Raw genomic sequence first — 20,969 nt, forward strand, 5'->3', positions numbered from 1 at the left:
TATTATAACAAAACATCCCAAGGTGCTTTACAGGAGCATTATAAAACAAAGTATGACACCGAACCACAAAAGGAGATATATTAGGTCAGATGACCAAAGGTTTGGTCAAACAGGTAGGTTTAAACAAGTGTCTTAAAAGGAAGAAAGTGAGGTTGAGAGGTGTAGGGAGAGTATTCCAGAGCTTGTAGTCCAGGCAATTGAAGGTGCAGCCACCAATAATGGAGCGATTAAAATCAGGGATGCACAAGAGACCAGAATTACAGGAGTGCAGATATCACAGAGGATTGTGGGGCTGGAGGAGATTACAGAGATAGGGAGGGGCGAGACCATGGAGGGATTTGAAAACAGGGGTGAGAATTTTAAAATCAGGAGTCACCTAAAACATTAACAGTTTCTCTCTCTACAGGTGCTGCCTGACATGCTGAGTATTTCCAGCATTTTCTGTTTTATTATGTGTTGCTTTGTAGCTACTGTAATCACATGATCATTGTCAGTTTCAAGCAATCTCACTGACCAAGTCGCCTTGATTGTTCGGGATCAATGCTGGTGCGTAAAGACTGACAAAGAAGGGGCAGGAGCTTGGCAGGCTGCTTGGTAGAGAAATTACAGCAAGATTCTATCTCAGTGCTTACTCTTGCTCTTACTCTACTTGCTGAGTGTCTCTGGGCAAGCGAGCTGACTCCTCGCCTCCTGGTGCCCTGAAGCCACTGCTTGCCAGTCTTTGCTGGTCACATCTGCAGTTTATCTGACTGTAAGTGACCTTCTGAGGCACAGAAGTGTCAATGTAATTTCATAGTTCTCTAGAAGCTGTCAACTGCCTGTTTGCAGGTGCCAATACCATTTTTTGATCTGGCTGTGCATTTCATTTGCCATTTTACATCAAGTCACAAATGAGTTATAAATCATTCTGTTAAGTCAAATTTAATTGTATGCCACTGGACTTTGTAATGTATTTCTGTTCATGTTAACTGCATGCACACATGTGTGCTGCACAGACAGAATTAGTTATAAGGTCTTTGCAATGTTTGTGTTGAAAACTTTAGCTTGACGATGCCAATTAATTCTGATCCATCACCTCTGCTTTGACAGAATGGACAGCATCTTTCACCATTGTCACCTCTCCATTCAAAAAGTACGTTACTTAAAAGACACTAAACACTGGACAGATCAGGTCATCTCCTACCGACTCAGACAGCACTGCTTCGAGAGCCCTGTGCTTCTCATAGATGTGCTGCAGAGTAGTTTAATAAGATCCTTTAAGAGCAAGACACATTAACTCTCCAACTGAATGATCTTTGAACTCTCTATACGTTTCTCAAACACAGGTGGTCCTTATTTTGCTTTTCCAAAGATGAGCAAAACATAATCGTCTTGGTAGCCTGACTGAATCAGAGCAATTGTTATACTCCTTTAAATATATTACTAAATTACAATTCTTGTGAAAAAGTTATATGTAAAAGTTACACAAATACTTTTTTACTATACAAAATATTGACTGAAAGTACACAAAACTTTCAAACTTCTGGAAATATTCCCAAAATAGTTTTCATATAAAGTACAAACAGCAGGCTTCAACATTAGCTTTCAGGAATCGTATTTATTTACTAAGTACTACAAAATTTGAAGAAATTTATGTCCTTAAAATTAAGCTGCAGTGGTAGGCTCCATGGGTCAAATTTTCCAGGTAGCTACAATAAAGTATCAATTAAACAGGACCAAGCATTTCCATTACATTCCCTTTCTTTTAAAGAGTTGTTAAGTGTTGGGAAAAGGTAGAGGGTTGGTCTTTACCCGCCAGTTACAATGTTTGGCGTGCAGGAGTGGGACTCATTAACAAAAGATAAATAACGCCCACGTAAATAATTGTTACAATCCCAAGAATTTGCAATTTTGAACCCTATGGAGAAAAATCAATCACATCAAACAGGGCACTTTCCAACACATTATTTTATCACATCATTCCATGCAGATGCAAACTTAAAAGGATTTACTTTAAAATATATTCCAGGCTGTGTTCACTGATCTAATAACTGCTTTTCACACATACAGCAACTTTTTATTCAATTAGGTAATAATCCACACAAGGCATATGTTTGCATTTCAGGTAATAGCATAGAAGAATATTTACAGTAATTTAGTTAGATCAGTCCCACCATTCTCTCACTCGCATCCCACAATTTCTTTGCAACCATATCGTCCATTGCCTTAGACAATAATTCCTCCTGTTTGCAGTCTCCAAAATATTTGCCCGACACTCCTTTAACTTCTGGAGATGTAGCCAGGTAAAGCGTGGTTTGTGCTCCTTGTTCTGGTGTTTTAAAGAAAGCCCAAGACACCATCTTAAAGAGCGGTTGTCCAAGTAGAGGAATATTGATGTGTCTTCCCAGGTTTGTGCGTACAATGCCTGGGTGTAGCACATTTGCAGTGACCCCGGTGTCTTCCAGCTTTTTGGCTAGTTCATGAGTGAACAGAATATTGGCCAACTTACTTCTACCGTAAGCAAAACTCTTGTTGTAGCTTTTTTCACTGTTCAGATCATCAAAGTTGATTTCACCATACTTGTACAGCTTGGAGGACACCACCACTATCCTGCTTGGGGCAGAGCGTTTGAGGAGATCAAGGAGAAGATTGGTCAGAAGGAAGTGCCCCAAGTGATTCACTCCAAACTGCATCTCAAAACCATCTTCAGTTTTCATGTAGGGACACTGGAAGATTCCTGCATTATTGATTAGGACATCTAGTCTTGGTTCTTCCTTTTGGGGAGAAGAAATTAAAAAAAACTTTTGATCCACTGTTGTGCTGCATTATTCACAAACAATTAAAAAAAAACAATGAGAAGCAATAAGGATTCTGTGCCCTCTGCAGGTTCATTAGTGATGACGTTTAAATGAGAAATACTTTGCAGATTTTTGTATTGCAAATGCATTTTTTAAAATAAAAAGCAGGTCCCAATACAAGCTGGGTCTTACTTTCATACATTTCTAGTCTTGGACCTTTCAGAAATTGAACTGTTAATATTCAAATAAAACTACAGGGGATGGGATGAGTGTAAAATGGGAACAAAAAAGAAAAGATTTTTAAAAAAGCAAAATGGAAGCTTACCCATGATAAAAATGCATATGTACACAAACAAAAAGCCCTTCAATAAATGTTCTAACAACTCAAACTATTCAGTTAATAAAACCATTGTGAATGAGATTTAACAAATACAACAACTTATATTTATGTAGCTCCTTTAACGTCATAAAACCTCCCAAGGCGCTCCAGAGGAGCACTTTAAAATAAAATATGACACTGAGCCACATAAGGAGATATTAAGTCAGAAGACCAAAAGCCTGGTCAAAGAAATAGGTTTTAAGAAGTGTCTTAAAGTAGGAATGCGAGGAGGAGAAGTGGAGAGGTGGAGGGAGAGTAATCCAGAGTTTAGGGCCCAGGCAACCGAAGGCGCGGCCGCCAATGAATTAGATGTGTGCAGATATCGCGGAGAGGTGTGGAACTGGAGATTACAGAGATAGGGAGGGGCGAGGCCATAGAGGGATTTGCAAACAAGGATGAGAATTTTAAAATCAGGAGTCACTTAAAGCATTAACCATTTCTCTCTCCACAGATGCTGCCTGACATGACACTGAGGTTGCAAACAGAATGGTTTAATCTCAGACTGCTGCCAGGGAGAGGGATGGAGTATGTGGCTATTTGGTACCATTGCTGTTGTTAGACAAGGGCATGTCCTAAATTGTTTAAATGCGAGTGTATCACAGTTCAAATATTGTGCTACCAGGCTTAATTCTGAAATGTGTGAAACACTGGAGCTAAAACTGAGTATTCCTTATTTACTAGAATCTCTCATATTTGCGCATGTTTTGTATCATTCCACATACAGCAAACGCATGGTTGCAGGTCAATTTTGTTGCTCTTAAGAAAAAAAAAATTGTCACCTTAAAATGTATTTTAAACACTGAAAAGTACAACTGGTCTTGTCCATTCTTGTCTAAACCCCCTAGTTCAACAGTAAAAGACTTTATTCTAGTCTATGACTTACTGAACCCAAACATGCCAACTCACAAATTTATTGAAAGAGGCACAATTTCTCAGTCAAATTCAGCCTCATTCACAATCTCATGAGGGGGGCTTGGAAAACTTGGGATTTTACACAGTCCTTCTGCACATATGCACCCGGTCCGGGACTGCATATGTGCACCAATCGGTTGCACCCACACATTGTAGGCAGGCTTGGGTAGTTAGATTTTAGTTTAACTTGACAATTTTTAAACTGTATCCATTGTAATGACCAACAAAGTCAAGGAAGCCATTTTAATACTAACAAGTGACCAAAGAAGCCATTCTGTATTGTGTATTAACTAATATGTAGTTACCCATCATGAAACAGATGATTGTAAAAGTAATGAACCTTGATTAAGTTATAACTAATGAATCAACAATCATGTTAGAAAGAATGGGTTTTCATTTAAAGTTTGTTAAGTTTAATTAATACAAGTTTCTGTGCCTGTGAGAGAAAGCGCAGTTTCAGCTAAATGTGTTCAAACAATGGATTCCTGATAAAGAATGGTACGTCATGGCCTTGTGGAGTCTGGCTTTTGTGAATAGAGGGGCTGTTTAAGATCAGATTAAGAGACAGTGTGAAACCACTCCATTGTACTCTACTGAGCCCAGGTGGCCATTAGTGGAAGACACAATTCTCTTTGGCCTCCTTATCTCGAGAGACAATGGGTAAGCGCCTGGAGGTGGTCAGTGGTGTGTGGAGCAGCGCCTGGAGTGGCTATAAAGGCCAATTCTAGAGTGACAGGCTCTTCCACAGGTGCTGCAGAAAAATTTGTTTGTCGGGGCTGTTACACAGTTGGCTCTCCCCTTGCACTTCTGTCTTGTTTCCTGCCAACTGCTAAGTCTCTTCGACTCGCCACACCTTAGCCCCGCCTTTATGGCTTCCCGCCAGCTCTGGCGAACACTGGCAACTGACTCCCACAACTTGTGATCAATGTCACAGGACTTCATGGCGCATTTGCAGACGTCTTTAAAGCGGAGACATGGACGGCCGGTGGGTCTGATACCAGTGGTGAGTTCGCTGTACAATGTGTCTTTGGGGATCCTACCATCTTCCATGCGGCTCACATGGCCAAGCCATCTCAAGCGCCGCTGACTCAGTAGTGTGAAAGACACAATTAGGACCCAATTAAATTTATCTAGTAACAGCTAGAGCTGACTATTAAATTAACAAGAGCCTGACTCTGAGGTGGTATGATGGCCATCCAGGGGTTAAAAGCAGGAGTCTAGTAAAGTTTTGTTGCGCAGAGACAATAGAAGACCTCAGAGGTAGACGCACAGACCAACAGCCAAGTTCTCCGCTTGACAGGGGATCAAGACTGAAAAGAGAGGACTGCATCACTCTGCGACCAATACTTGATCAGGAAGCGTGCCTGCGAGAGCAGTAAAGTTATATTCTCAAGTTTGTTGAGTATAATTCCACTTCCAATTGTTATGTATTGCTTTACTTGTCATAAAAACATGCTAGGTTGAATGATGATTTTTTAATCCACCAGCTGGAAACCTGAATATTAAACTGGTGGCGACGAACCACTCAAACCTTGCAAGCTTTGAACTCTGCCTGCTAACTGTGAGCACCGAGGCATATTCCCTGTTGCTGACTGTAGTGTTCAGTGGTTTAATTGATCTGTGTTTGTGTTGGTCTGTTCACTAATTGACACTCACTGTACTTAATGACTTATGCCTGACAGGGCAGCTACTGAGAGTAGAGAACTTTCCAGAAAGAACAGAGATCTCCCTTGAAGGAATTCAGCTGCATTGCTGTCTCCTGGAGGACCAGTGAATCAGCATCGACATCTTCAAACCAGAAGTCTCTCAGAATTGATACGGCGCAGAAGGACGTCATTCGATCCATCGTGTCTGCACCTGCTGTCCGAATGAGCAATTCACCCAGTGCCACTCCCCTGCCTTCTCCCCATAACACTGCACATTCTTCCTTTTCATCTAAGCCTAATTCCCTTTTGAATGCTTCAATTGAACCTGCCTCCACCACATTCTCAGGCAGTGCATTCCAGACCTCAACCACTCACTGCCTGAAAAAGTTTTTCATGTCGCTTTTGCTTCTTTTAACAATTACTTTAAATCTGTGCCCTCTCATTCTCGATCCTCTCACGCGTGGGAACAGTTTCTCTCTATCTGCTCTGTCCAGACCCCTCATGATTTTGAATACCTCCAGCAAATCACCTCTCAGCCTTTTTTTCTCCAAGGAAAACAGTCCCAACTTCTCCAATCTATCTTCATAACTGAAGTTCCTAATCCCTGCAACCATTCTCGTGAATCTTTTCTGTACCCTCTCTAATGCCTTCACATCCTTCCTAAAGTGCAGTGCCCAGACCTGGACGCAGTACTCCAGCTGAGGCTGAACTAGTGTCTTATACAAGTTCAACATAACCTCCTTGCTCTTGTACTCTATGCCCTATTAATAAAGCCCAGAATACTGTATGCTTTATTAACCACTCTCTTAACCTGTCCTGCCACCTTCAATGACTTATGCATATATACACCCAGGTCCCTCTGCTCCTGCACCCCCTTTAGAATTGTACCCTTTTAAATATAAATATACCTTATATAAATATAGCCCATGATCTTCTTACCTAGCTGGGTCAGGACCTGTCTGTGTGTTAACAGTGACTAGGAGCAGTGAGAAGCTGGGTTATCATGGCCAGTTTTCCTACTGGTGATGCATTGCTTGTTGAGGTGTATTTGGGAAGCTCCAAATCACCGAACATTCCTAGCCGTGTTTCTAAGCACACGTGCTGTGTATTTAGGTTTCCACATCTATGCCAGGTTATCTGGGCAAAAAGCTACTGCTTTCTTGGAATGCACTGTATGGACCCTGTCAAAGCTCTGCTAAGAGTTTGTTACTGTCAGGAGATATTGCCTTACTTTTGGATATATGAATAAATATCTATAGAGGTATGAAGTTGCTGTAGTTGAGTTTCAGTGAGCAGCGACAGTGTGAAGCACAAGTGTACTTACACCATTTCCATCGTTTAAACTTCTCGCCTATAATCTGGTGGATTCTGAGCTTGTTGGGAGTGTTACCTCCTGCTCTTTAACGAGTGAAACAACTTCAGTGACTGTGCTTGTAAAAAGTTTTTCATTGGCTGTGAAGTACTTCGGGACGTCCTGAGGTCCTGAAAGGTGCAACAGAAATGCAAGTCCTTTCATTCCATGGATGTTTCTGATCACCGTAGGCTGTAATTTCTTTTGGGAGTGCGCTGGTGATTTTATAAGTTTGCAGCGTCGCATATGCAGTAACAAAGGGGCCGACTTGTGCGCAACCTGCATGGGCACTTTTGGGTTGCTGTGCAGCCATGCAGCTTAGAGGGAATGTTGGTTCTGATGGTTGCATTGTGTATTAATTGATTTTTACATTGAATGCAGGTTTGCATATTTGACCTCACTTGTGAAAACACAGCCACTGTTCTGCTACTGACTCCCATCACTTCAGTCACATCAGTAACTGGGTACAAGGTGCGAGTGAAAATGGCAGCAACACTGTGGTACTTTGCTTTTGCGACCGATAACTGCTGTCTTTGCAGTTCTGGACCAATTTTTTTATTTAGTTTCCCTAATTTGCCTGATGACATGCAGATTCTAATCAAGTGCTTCTGGTTTGTATTTAATTCCATTTTTGCCTCAATAGTAAGGACTGTGGTGTCCCCTGGAATGTTCTTTATGTTTCCTGTTACTCTTTGGGGAAAATAAAAAGTGGTTTGTACCAGTTGAGTGTGATGTTTTTACAGCAGGAACTTTGCTTGTGTGCATGCATTCATCGCACTCCCTTTACACCTTAATATCCCACCCAGTCTAATCCCATTTTCCTGCTCACTCCCTGTACAAAATTCCCCATCAGCTGTGCTATGAACATGTGCCTGGCACAATTATGCTGTGTTAGATTGTGCCCCCCCCACCCCACTGCGTTCACTGTTTCTTGGAGATAGAGAGCCCAGTGGTCCTGGTAACGGCCACCATCATTTGTGCTTGGCTTTGTGAGCTCACTTGTCTGGGTGAGATGGACGCTGAGCATTGCATTAACTCAACTTAATGTGAAGAGGCAACGTGATTTGTCTGGAGGTTTCATCTATCCAAATATCAAAGTGTGAGCAACTGGGCCAGAAGACATTGGGTTCACAAGACAGGCCTGCAACCAATTTGCTGGCTGGGTTACACTGGCTGCAGGAAACTGACTTTCAAGGTGTAACAAAGGCCAAACAAGTACAGTGACTGTTTGGGCAGGCACCAGCAATGAATCATAATGTATGTATCAGCCTTGCCTAAGTGGGTAACTCTCTTGCCTCCGAGTCCCAAGGTCTTAGATTGGATCGCCACTGCAGAGACTTGAGCAACTAATCTACAGTATTGTGGGAGCGCTGCACTGACGGAGGGTTAGTACCAAAGAAGGGGTGCTGCACTGTTGGAGGCACTATTTCGACGAGTAGGGGAGATCTCCTGTGTGACCTGGGGCCAATATTTATCCCTCAATCAGCAACACAAAAACAAATCATCTGGTCAACATCAGATTTTTTTTCTGGGAGTTTGCTGTAAGCAAATTGGTTGCTGCGTTTCCAACATTACAATAGGACCACATTTAAAGTATTTCATTGGCTGTAAAGTGCTTTGGGGTGAGCTGAGTCGTGACAGTTGCTGTATAAAGGCAAGTTTAAACAAATCCCATTCTCTCCCCAGTCTGCTATTAATCCAAACTAAGTGAACATACAAATTAAGAGCAGGAGTAGGTCACTCAGCCCCTCGAGCCTGCTCCGCCATTTAACAAGATTTTGGCTGATCGGACTGCAACCTCTACTCCACATTCCCACCTACCCCCATAACCTTTCCCCCCCTTGCTTATCAAGAATCTATCTACCTCTGCCTTAAAAGTATTTAAAGACTCTGTTTCCACTGCCTTTTGAGGAAGAGAGTGCCAAAGACTCACAACCCTCAGAAAAAAATTTCTCCTCATCTCGGTCTTAAATGGGCAACCCTTTATTTTTAAATAGTGACCCTCAGTTCTAGATTCTCCCACAAAGGGAAACATCCTTTCCACATCCACCCTGTCAAGACCCCTCAGGATCTTATGTTTCAATCAAGTCGCCTCTTACTCTTCTAAACTCCAGCTGATATAAGCCTAGCCTGTCCAACCTTTCCTCATAAGACAATGCACCCATTCCAGGTATTAGTCTAGTAAACCTTTGCTGAACTGCTTCCAACTCATTTACATCCTTCCTTAGATAAGGAAACCAGTACTCCAGATTTGGTCTCACCAATGCCCTGTATAAATGAAGCCTAACCTCCCAACTTTTGTATTCAATTCCCCTTGCAATAAACGCTAACATTCTATTAGCTTTCCTAATTACTTGCTGAACCTTTATACTAACCTTTTGCGATTCATGCACTAGGACACCCCGATCCCTCTGCAAGTCAGAGCTCTGCGTTCTTTCACCATTTAGATAATATGCTTCTTCTTAGAACTGTTGCCCCATTGTTCTGTCAAAATTCCAAATCGAATCCCATTGCACCTCTCTGCATCTTCAATTATTCAACTTTTCCCTTAAAAGATGCAATGGGTCCTCTGACACAACCTCTACCTGTGAATAAACTATTGCGTAGTGCAATAACTGGGGGTAGTTTTTGATGGACTGATTGGCCTTTTCTCCTAGCAGCCTGGACTCAATGCAACAGGGGTGCAATGCACAGAGCAGTGACCACTGAATTCAGCCTGAAGCCAGCCGAGTCACCAACCTCCATAGACTGTATACTTCTTTTATTTCTCTGGACTCCAGTAAGACCAATCTATCCTTTTCCACTCTGTAACCTATTTGTGTATGTGTGTGTAAGTTGGAGCATATTCTGTTTTACGTAGATCAGTTTCAGTACAGTAAAGCTAGCCTCTTTCTTTGTTAAACTCAAGAAAAATGGTCCGATTGGCTCTCTTTATGATCACAGTGCATAAACAAGTAAACACTTATTGAATTGGCAAGTATTTCCACTTGAAAAAGAAATAAAGCTGTTGTGGTCAAACAAGAAGGGAAAAGAAGGGAGCCCTTTGACACGTCCTCACCTGATCATAACACTCTCAATAAACTTTCTGGACTGATCAGGTATCCTGTTGCCTTGATTGGTTACATCATGCCCGGACAAATTGCAACAGAATTTCAACATGCACCTAGACTTGAGAGAGCTGACGGCAGAGGAAACCAGAAGAGGGGACTGCCAAAGCATGTTGCTTTATTGAGCATGGAGCTTGAATGAAGTTGCCTCTCATAGTGATTTCCATCTTGTCCACTTACTCCAATGTGCCTTTGCGTGACTGCCTGAAACTCTTACTGAAGTTGTGAGTGATGCTAGACAGATTCAGACTCACTCAGTGAGATGGGCTAGTACATCGGCACTGACTCCCAATGAGAGTTGAGTCCTCACCTTCCTCTGTTCAGCTCTGAGATTGCTGAGAGTTACGGTCATGTGAAGAGGGGTCAAAGGGCTTCCCTCTTTTCTCCTTGTTTGACCACAACAGGTTTAAGTCTTTCTTAAAGTGGATGTACTGGCCAATTCAACAGGTGTTTGATTACTTACTTGCTGTGATCATAACAAGAACCAATCAGACAGGTTTTCTTGAGTTAACAAAGAGGTTAACTTTATTGTACCCAAACCAAACTAATAAAAATAATAAACAATGCGGCAACTTTCACTCACATACACACACACACTGGAGGTAGGTTAGAGTGGGGAAAGTAGATTGGTTGAGTTACAGGCCATAAAAAAGGTATACAGTCTGTGGAGATTGGTGATTCGGCCAGCTTCTAGGCTTTTAGTTTGAGGAAGTAGATGATGATTTGGTGAGTCTCTTGGAGATAGCGATGTGGATGATTTCCTCCAAGGGGTTTCTGATTGACCATCTTTGCATATTCTGGCTGCAATCAACAGGCAGGATTTGAAAGCTTTCAAGCTAGAATGGAGAGGGAGGGAGAGGGGTACCCCCATTAGGGTCTGCTCATGTCAGAGTCCAGTTGCTTCTCCTCTGCTGCAGAGAAAACACCAGCTTAAAACCACAGATGGGGAGGGGCCTGTCACCTAAAAGTCACTCAGTGATTCAAACATAGAAGTTATCAGTATTTCTCTGCTTGCTAAAAGAAAGAGAACAAACAGTTCCCTTAAGCCTCCTGGGTCTTGGTTCTGGCTGGGGAATTAGCAGACATTTTGTCTCCCTCCTCACAGCCCTTTGCAAGGTACAATACAGTGTAGCAAACTAGGTGATCATCTTAAGCTGCTAGCAGTCATCCTGTTTTAAATGGTTATTTTTTGAAGAAATTCAAAAAGATCAGATTTCCAGTTAGTGGACCAAAGAAAAGTATCATTCAACAAACACATTGGAGTAACATGGGCATTAGTTTTGACCTCAGTAGCTTACCACTAGCAACACAGAGCTGTAAGAATCGGTTCAGACCTGTATAGGTAAAGAAGTCTCGACACCATTTAAAATCAATTACTCTTTATTGCTTGCAAGCTGAACTCAGTTGATTCTACTGTGCAGGACCACACACCCCACTGACAGTATCACAAGTGAGTTAAGTTAAAACAATTCGAGGTAGCATTTATACATTTCAGAGCATACGTCACTTGTTATTCTAAATTTAGTGTGGTTGCCTAGGCAATTTACAGAAACGGAAGGTCCAGCAGATTATTCTTAGCTTACATCACCATATCTGTCATGAGTTCCGTCTACTCCTTGAGACAATTAGTGTGGTTAGATTAGCTCCAAACTGCATCCTATTATCACTGTTTCTAAAGGTTAGCACACCTAGTCTGGAGATCACGAACTTGCAATAGTTAGTGAATGAGTCATTTTTGTCTGCTGAGCTTCCCTATCCGAACAAACCAGATGGAACATTTTACTGCTGACCTGACCTCACAGATCATGCAGCTAGGAGTTTAGTCTTGCTTTCTCTAAACTTGTTTTCATTGTTTTTCCTGGGTTAGGGCTAGGAGTCCAAGCAATTGTCCACATTTCCACAGAGCAACAACATTCTTTGATCGTCAAACTGAGAACACCTCTCTCCTTCCCCATCATCTCCTTCCTCTGACACTACAGGCTTTAAGTATCCAAACTCACCAACACCTGAGTTCTACTTCTTCACGTGTGCTATCTGGGCTCCTACTCTTTCCAACACCGGGTCTGGTTCGCACTATGGCCATTGCTCCTTCTCCAAGCTGTCTCATTGTGTGTAAAGCAACCACTAGCTCTTTGTATCAAGAATGACTGGGGAGAGAGGAGTTAGTTCCTACATAACATATATTTGAAGAGAAAGTTGCAGGGCTATGGGGAAAATGCAGGGGAGTGAAACAAATTGGACAGCCATGATCATAGCTGGATTAACAGGTAGCAGTTAAAGGTTTTTGTAAAGCATTTTCAGTTGCAATATAGTTTCCCTCTAGTTTCTGTCTCTGACCTGTTAGAGATTAAATAAGCCACTAATGAGACTTATCAACCAACTGTCCACCCATATTTGATTACGTTCAGGGAAAAAAATGAAACTCATGATCTTTATACCAAATCTCTGGATTTTTAAGAATTTGTCTCTTACTTTTTTGAGACAGTTGGCTTGGCATGATCAACTTTCCTGGCAAAATTAAATTGGCCACCAAAATTGCACTGCAGGAAGCCTCAACAGGACTATTGGACCCACATTGTACACGAAGATGTAGCCTTATGATGGTCTCTCTACAGAAATCATTTGCCTACATGCTGTAAGACCAATTGCAATTGGTAATTTCAGTAGGTGGGATATGGCACCGAGCAAAAAAGAACAGCCTGTGGGCTAAATGGAATGATGTTAAGACTAGATTGAGATGTGAGTTAAAACTTGCAAGCTGGGGGTGGGTGGGAGGGTAATATAAACTTCAACCAGGCATGAACTATTTGACTTCCATCATACCATCCTTACATTATAACCCAAGGTTTAAGTTTGCAGCCAAGAAGAATCTCAGCAAAAATAAACCTCTCAGGTATACAGAAAAATATACTGAGATGTTTGACAATTTTCAGTATTGTTCCCTTGACTACAGATCAACAGCTGGCGAAATTGAGACCGATACAGCACTGAAGGAAGTAGAATGCCCTTCACAATTGGGACTCTGGGCAAGTAATTAGTATTTAGCTCAGTGCAGTAATTAACACTGAGCACCATCAAGCAGCAGCAAATGTGGCCATCAGGGCTGAAGTATTTAATGGATACATACCCTGCAACTGGAATGGAAAATGCTGAGAGCTGACAGAATCAAGAGTTCACACAAAGAAAAGCAGAAAAGGGATTAAGAGGATTTTCTGCAAGGTTAAAAGAGAAAATACTGCTAAATGGTAACTACATGTAAAGAATAATATTTTAACAGTCCTTTGATTTAAATCAAAAAATTATCTTTTCAGTGGTAGTATCCAAAGCATGCATCTATGTAGTAATGTACAGATTAAAAAGTGTTTATCACCGGTAGATTCAGTAATAGATTTCAGAAATGTAAAATCCTAATATTTTAATAATTGAGGAAAGAGTCGTGTAATCTGGTGTTATAAACTAAATAGACATTTTACTTAAAGGGACATATATTATAAGGGTCTGTGAAAGCCCCTTGCTGATATATTTAATAGTTCATTCCACTCTGGGATGGCTCCCTTAGACTGGAAAGAGGTTAATGCTGTTCCCAGCTTTATAAAATGGAGATAAGACTGACTTGGAAAGCTCTAGGCTCATTAGTTTGACATGAGTAATGGGGAAAATCCTTGAGGGAATCATGAGGGATGAAATATATGACTACTTAGAAACAGGGACATATTAGGGACGCCCAACACAGCTTCAAAAAACATTATGCCTTATAAATTTGATTGTACATTCTCCCTGCTCACTGGCTGCTCCCTGCTAGAACGTACTCTCGCTTTTCACTCCGCTGGCGTTCGCCACTGGGCATCTACCCTCGCCGCCTCGTAATTCCCGTTGTGGTGTCAGGATGCGCATATGCGGATTAATGCTGGCAGGATGACGTGACCGATCAGGAGCATTATGCAAAGGCCAACGCAAGGTACCAGTAGCTGTCGATCAATGTGTGGGCGACCCCTGGCCTATGGTCTTCCAGCTAATGGTGTACTGCAATCAAATGGATGAAAAACAACAACAGCTGAGGTCTTCAAAGCTGGTGGGTTTTTACTCACATCAAGACTTCATGCATTCATCCTACAGATTTGGGAGGAAAAAGAACTCCATCCCCCTCGACTTCAGGCATGCGACAATTACAACCATCTTCAAGAAGGGAGATAAATCATGCTGTGGAAACTACTGAGGTATTTCCCTCTTGTCCACAGCAGGTAAAATTCTGACATGCATTCTCCTGAATCGCCTACTTCCTGTGGCTGAGGAAATCCTCCCAGAAACACAATGAGGCTTTAGATCTTCCATAGGAACCTCCAACATGGTCCTTGTTGCCAGACAAATCCAAGAAAAAGGTCAGGAACAACACCAGGAACTCTTCATTGCATTCATCGATCTGACCAAGGCATTTGACTCTGTAAATCACAAGGCTCTGTGGATTGTGTTCCAAAGATTTGGATGTCCAAGAAACTTCATCACAATCCTGCAATTGCTTCATCATGATATGACTGCAACTGTCTTGAATGGGAGATCTGAAACTTCAAAATCCAGACCGGGGTCAAGCAAGGCTGTATGATAGCCCTATACTATTTACAATCTATCTGACAGTGACTAGTCACCTCGTGAAAGATCAACTGCCCTCTGGTGTGAGTATTAAATGCCGCCTAGATGGAAAACTCCTTGACCTCAGTCGCCTCTGTGCCAAAACTGAACTGACCACCACAGACATGCATGATCTACAGTTTGCGGACAACTGCAGTGTCGTTGCCCGCTCTGCACCAGATTTGCAAGCCATGCTCGGTTTCTTCAATTTTGCATACAAGAGACTCGGCCTGTCCTTGAATGTTGCCAAAACAAAACTCATATCAACCCACACCTGGTCAGCCAAACATTCCACCTGTCACATATGCTGAAAGACAGACTTTGGAATCTGTTGAGCACTTCCCAAACCTTGGCAGCCACCTCTCTAAAAAGGCCACCATTGATCAGGAGAACCAACAATGGATCAGTTGCGCCAGCTCAGCCTTCTACAAACTACGGCAGTAAGCGAATGACAACAAAGACCTCCGCAAGTCAACTAAAGCCCTAGTGTACAGAGCAGTTGTTGTCAGCACACTCCTGTACCGCAGTGAGACCTGGACTTTGTATCAGCAACACATAAGTGCGCTAGAGAAATTCCATCAGCAATGCCTCCATTACATCCTCTGGATTCAATGGGAGGACCGAGCAAACACAAATGTCCTTCCTGAAGCCAACTCAACAAGCATTCAGGCAAAACTCCTGCAAAACCACATTGTTGGACTCTACACTGTGTCCGGATGGCCGAAAACCATCTCCTCTGCCAGGTCCTGTTTTCTCAAATTTCAATGGCCAGTGTTCCAGGGGAGGACAAAGAAAACACTTCAAAGACATTCTGAAGCTCTCTTTGAAGTGTGGCAGCATTGACATTAATGACTAGGAGAAGCTTGCTACCAATCATTCAAAATGGCAACAACTTGTCCATCAAGCTGCATCATGCTTGCAGTCCAAACGCCTTAACGATGAGGCAGAGTAGCGGCAGAGAAGGAAAGAAAAGGAAGCATATCCTGCACTCTACCTTGTGGCACTTCCTGCCCCATGTACCCAAAGATCTGCTAGTCGAGAATCAGCCTGTTCAGTCACATGAAGACCCATGCAGAAACTCACGACCTGGTGTAGACCTCGAATCGAGGGACAGCCAATGACCGGAGGGATCAGTGTTAGGACTGTAATTCTTTACTGCTTTTATTAATGATCTAGATGTAGGTATTGGAAGTATGATTTGCAGATGATGCTGAGATTTATGTGAGCGTCAAGATTGTTGACAATACTCGAATGCCTTAGCTGGATCTTGATGTGTTGAGAGATTGGATTCATGACTGGCAAATAATGTGTTATGTATGTAGACAAGGCAAATGATCAACATACACACACCATTCAGGGAAAAGCATAAAAGATGGAAAGAGAGAGAGATCTGGGCTTTCTAGTACATAGATCTCTAAAAGTTCTTGAGCAAAGCCATGAAATAATAGCTAGAACGAATAGGGTATTGGTTTGCATTTAACTACAAGTCAAAGCATACTGCTTTTGTCTTTGTACGAGACCTTGGTCAGACCTCAGTTAAGTTAGAATATATTGTCCTACTTTGGTTTCCTCACATGTTTGGTGACATTGAGGCTCTAGAAAAGGTGCAGAGGAGGTCAACTCAACTAATTCCTACTATAATGCATTTTAGTTATCAACACATATTAAAAGAGCTGAAACTTTTTACTTTAGAGAATCACTTGGGGGTAATTTGATCAACGTTGAGATGACGATGAAAGGAATAGATTCTGCTTGAGTAGACATTTTGTTCCAACTAAATAGGTTAGGGAGAACCAGGGGTCACAATTTTAAATTGGGTAAGGCCAGATCCAAGTTAGATGTCAAGAGGTGGTTCTTTTACCAGAGAATAGTGAATCTCTGGGGCAGTCTGTCAGCTTGTACAGTGGACACCAATTCACATGTCTGGAGTATTCCCCCCAATATCAAGTTAATCATCAACCAGGCTGGTTATTTATCCCCAGCCTCCATTTATTACCTTGAGTTCAGGGTTATTACTGCAATACACCAAATTAGTTATCCCCAGTATTAACCCAATTCAGGTTATTTATCATTTATTACCTCCAAACCTAGTTTATTTAATAGCAGTAACATTGCCCATGTGACCAATTCCAGGATTTTTTTAACCCCATTCTTGCTTATTTACCCACACGATTAACCCAGATCCCAATTATCTCTTCCCCGCATTATCCACAGCCCTGGTTATTATGACAGTATTCGCTTATTGCCAGGGTATTTGCTCGAATCCCTGGTTCTGATTTATTCCAGTGATCAAAAATTATTACACCACTATCATTCAGTCCCATGCCTATTCCCCCAATCCTGGACGACTGCTCTAGCTAATCCTCAATCATAGGTTTACCTGCGCCCCATCTACCCATACCCTCCAGTCCTGGATTATTACACAGATAGATAGGAAAGCAAGTTGTGAGGAGGACACAAAGTATCTGCAAAGAGATATAGATAGGTTAAGTGAGTGGGCAAAAATTTGGCAGATAGAGTATAATGTGGGAAAATGTGAGGCTCTCCATTTTGGCAGCAAGAATAGAAAAGCAGAATATTAGTTAAATGTAGAGAAACTGCAGACTACTGCAGGACAGAGGGATCTGGGTGTTCTTGTACATGAATTACAAAAAGTTAGTATGCAGGTACAGCAAGTAATTGGGAAGGCAAATGGAATGTTGGCCTTTATTGCAAGGGGGATGGAGTATACAAGTAGGAAGTCTTGCTTACAACTGTACAGGGCACTGGTAAGGCCACACTTCGAGTACTGTGAACAGTTTGGGTCTCCTCATTTAAGGAAGGATATTCTTGTATTGGAAGCAGTTCAGAGAAGGTTCACAAGGCTGACTCCTGGGATAGCGGGGTTGTCTTATGAGGAAAGGTTGAGCAGGTTGGGTCTATACTCATTGGAGTTTGGAAGAATGAGAGGTGATCTTATCAAAATTTGTGGGCGGTGCAGTGCTTAGCACCACAGCCCCACAGCTCCAGCAGTTCTGGGTACTGCCAGTGCGGAGTCTGCAAGTTCTCCCTGTGACCGCGTGGGTTTCCGCCGGGTGCTCCTGTTTCCTCCCACAGCCAAAGACTTGCAGGTTAATAGGTAAATTGGCCATTGTAAATTGCCCCTAGTGTAGGTAGGTGGTAGGAGAATGGTGGGGATGTGGTAGGGAATATGGGATTAATGTAGGATTAGTATAAATGGGTGGTTGTTGGTCGGCACAACTCGGTGGGCCGAAGGGCCTGTTTCACTGCTGTATCTCTAAATAAATAAAACATAGAAGGTTCTGAGGGGGCTTGTCAGGGTAGATGCTGACAGGATGTTTTCCCTCATGGGGGAAATCTAGAACTAGGAAGCACAGTTTGAAAATAAGGGGTAACCCATTTAAGACAGTGATGAGGAAGAATTTCTTCTCTCAGAGGGTCGTTGACCTTTGGAATTCTCTTCCCCAGAGAGTACTGGAGGTGGGCTCATTGAATATATTCAAGGCTGAGTTACACAGATTTTATATGTACAAGAGAGTAAAGGGTTCTGAGAGACCGACAAGAAAGAGGAGTTAATGCCACAGTCAGATCAGCCATGATCTTATTGAATTGCGGAGCAGGCTCGAGGGGCAGATGGCCTACTCCTGCTCCTATTTCTTTTGTTCTTCTTACTTCTCAGTCTCAAGATATCCCACCAGTCCCAAATATTCATCATGTACTTACTTCATATTCCGGCCCTGGGGTATTTACCCAATATCCCCAATCCCAGGATATTTACTCAATCTTGTATCTGCATCCCCAGTTTATCCAGTCCTAGACAGGGCTGTCAACTCTTGTTGGATGCATTCCAGGAGGTTTCATCACATAAATATCTACCTCCAATCACCCCGCACTGTCACTCCTACCATCAGTCACCCAATACGTCTATACCAAACCCCCGGTATTTCCCTGCATAATACCAAATAATTACGCAGTCCCAGCGCTTTTACCCAGTATTTCCCCAGCCGCAGGGCATTTACCCAATATATACCTGGTTGCAATCCCCAAACATTTACTAGTCCATGGGTATTTACATAGTTGTAGAGTATTTACCCAATATTTAACCAGTCCCCAGGTATATACCCAATATTTACCCAGCCCCTGGGTACTTACAGTTGTAGAATTTTTACCAGTCCCCAGATATTTACACCATGCTTACCCAGTCCCCAGTATGCACCTATTCTCAGGTATTTACACAATATTTATCCAGTTGTAGGATATTTACCCAAAACCTACCCAGAATATTTATCTAGTCCCAGGGTAATTACCTGGCACTCCCTATTTGCCCAGTCTGGGTATTTACCCAGCCCCCCCAGCTATTTACCTGCTGACAGCAACCCCCCCCCACCCCCCCCCAACACCCAGAATATATACCCAGCCCTCCTCTGGGTATTTACCCACTATCCCCGAGTACTTACCCGACCCTCCCGCATATTTACCACATATCCCTGACTATTTACCCACCCATCTGAGTATTTACTCCTCCTGATATTTACTCAGCCCCATGAGTATTTACCCAGCTTCCCCCAGGTATTTACCCCTCACTGGCATTTACCCACTCCCCACAAATATTTATCTGACTCCCCCAGGTCTTCACCCATCCACCAGTATTTACCCACCACCCCCTCCAGATATTTACCAAGATCCTCCAGGTATTTACCCCCCACCCAGGTATTTATGCAAATTCCCCAGGTATTTACCCAGATCCTCTGGGTATTTACCCGCATTCCCCGGGTAGTTACCCAGCCCCCTGCTCCAGCCTTACCTCTATGATGCGCTGGCAGAAACTCCTGACCGAGCTGAGCGAGGCCAGGTCCAGCCTGCGGACCAGCAGCTCCCCGGATCCTCCTGCCTGTTGCCGGATCTCCTGGGCCGCCTCCTCCGCCGCCTTCTCATCCCGACAGGCCAGGATAACGCGGGCCTGCAGCCGCGCCAGCCCCGCCGCCGTCGCCTTGCCGATGCCGCTGTTGGCGCCGGTGACAATCACCGTCTGGCCACGCATCGAGGCCGACTCCAAGAGCCGGACCGCACCACCCGACATGAACCAGCGGGAGAGGGAAACGGCGAGGGAGAGCCCAGCCACCACGGACAGGCACAGGGTCAGCATCCAGACCACGAGTGCGCTCGCCGGCCCGCAGTGCCGGCTACAAACATCCAGCCGTCCCAGTGAGCAGGCGCAGAGCCGGCTACAAACATCCAGCCGTCCGAGTGAGCAGGCGTACAGCCGGCAGACAAACAGAGGGCCGTCCCAGTGAGCAGGCGCAGAGCCGGCTGCAGTACCACATCCCACCAGGCGGGGCCAATCTTCATTGCCCCTGATTGACAGGTCAGGAAATGTCAATCATTGTTCCAAATCCAATGGTGACATTGGCATTTCCTGGGAGCTGAAAATCTTTGCAATCAGGATGATTATCACCTGAAGAGAAACTGCCATAAAGATATTGAGTCTGGAAATACAGGCGTTCTTGTGTGCTCCCACCCATAAATCTGGCAAAAGGGCCAGGAAGGAGAATGAAACGAGACATGGTCGGTGCCAGCTTTCCCAGCTTCTGCAGGGCCTGTTTTAGGGTGAAGCCTCTGCCTGTCTTAAACCTGATCCCTTTAGAAGTCTCCCAATCCAGAAATCTCCTTGTCCCTCACCTGGGAATTATTCTTTCATGGGATAATGGTGTCATTGGCAAGGCCAGCATTCATTGCCCATCTCTAAATGTCCTTGAAAAGGAGGTGGTGAGCTGCCTTCTTGAACTGCTGCAATCCATCTGGTGTAAGTACACCCACAGTGCGGTAAGGAAGGGATTTCCAGGTTTTTGACCCAGCGACAGTGAAGAAATGGCGATATAGTTACAAGTCAGGATGGTGTGTGGCTTGGACGAAAACTTGCAGGTGGTGGTGTTCCCATGCATCTGCTGCCCTTGTTCTTCTAGGCGGTAGAGGTCACAGGTTTGGAAGTGTTGTCAAAGGAGGCTTGCCCAATGAAGACAGACATGCCTACAGGTGGCTGTGACCGTGCTAAACTATTCCTTGTCATTCTTCTCGACCTGTCTGCAGCTTTCAGCACAGTTGACTCCACCATCCTTATCCAATGCCTCTCCACCAGCATCTCGGTGGCGGAACTGCCCTAGCTTGGTTCCA

The 20,969-nt window shown here is 43.4% G+C and overlaps 1 protein-coding gene across 1 annotated transcript; it reads right to left on the minus strand.

Annotated features, from left to right (window-relative positions):
• Nucleotides 1-1,582: 1,582 nt before the first annotated feature.
• On the minus strand, nt 1,583-20,025 carry rdh14a (retinol dehydrogenase 14a). The gene is made up of 2 exons (XM_068023672.1): nt 19,603-20,025; nt 1,583-2,753 (listed from the first exon to the last, which is right to left on the minus strand). Exons 1-2 carry the CDS (start codon nt 19,942-19,944, stop codon nt 2,139-2,141), a joined length of 957 nt encoding a protein of 318 aa, XP_067879773.1. The 5' UTR covers nt 19,945-20,025; the 3' UTR covers nt 1,583-2,138.
• Nucleotides 20,026-20,969: the final 944 nt, after the last annotated feature.

The sequence above is a fragment of the Heterodontus francisci genome, chromosome 3 (assembly GCF_036365525.1).
Source record: "Heterodontus francisci isolate sHetFra1 chromosome 3, sHetFra1.hap1, whole genome shotgun sequence".
In the NCBI taxonomy this organism is placed as follows: Eukaryota; Metazoa; Chordata; class Chondrichthyes; order Heterodontiformes; family Heterodontidae; genus Heterodontus; species Heterodontus francisci.

Excerpts from the sequence above, each read along its gene's own strand:
- rdh14a (XM_068023672.1), bottom strand. The coding sequence starts at position 19,944 with ATGCTGACCCTGTGCCTGTCCGTGGTGGCTGGGCTCTCCCTCGCCGTT. Across the intron at positions 2,754-19,602 it reads TCTGCCAGCGCATCATAGAG|GAAGAACCAAGACTAGATGT; the intron begins GTAAGGCTGGAG and ends TCTCCCCAAAAG.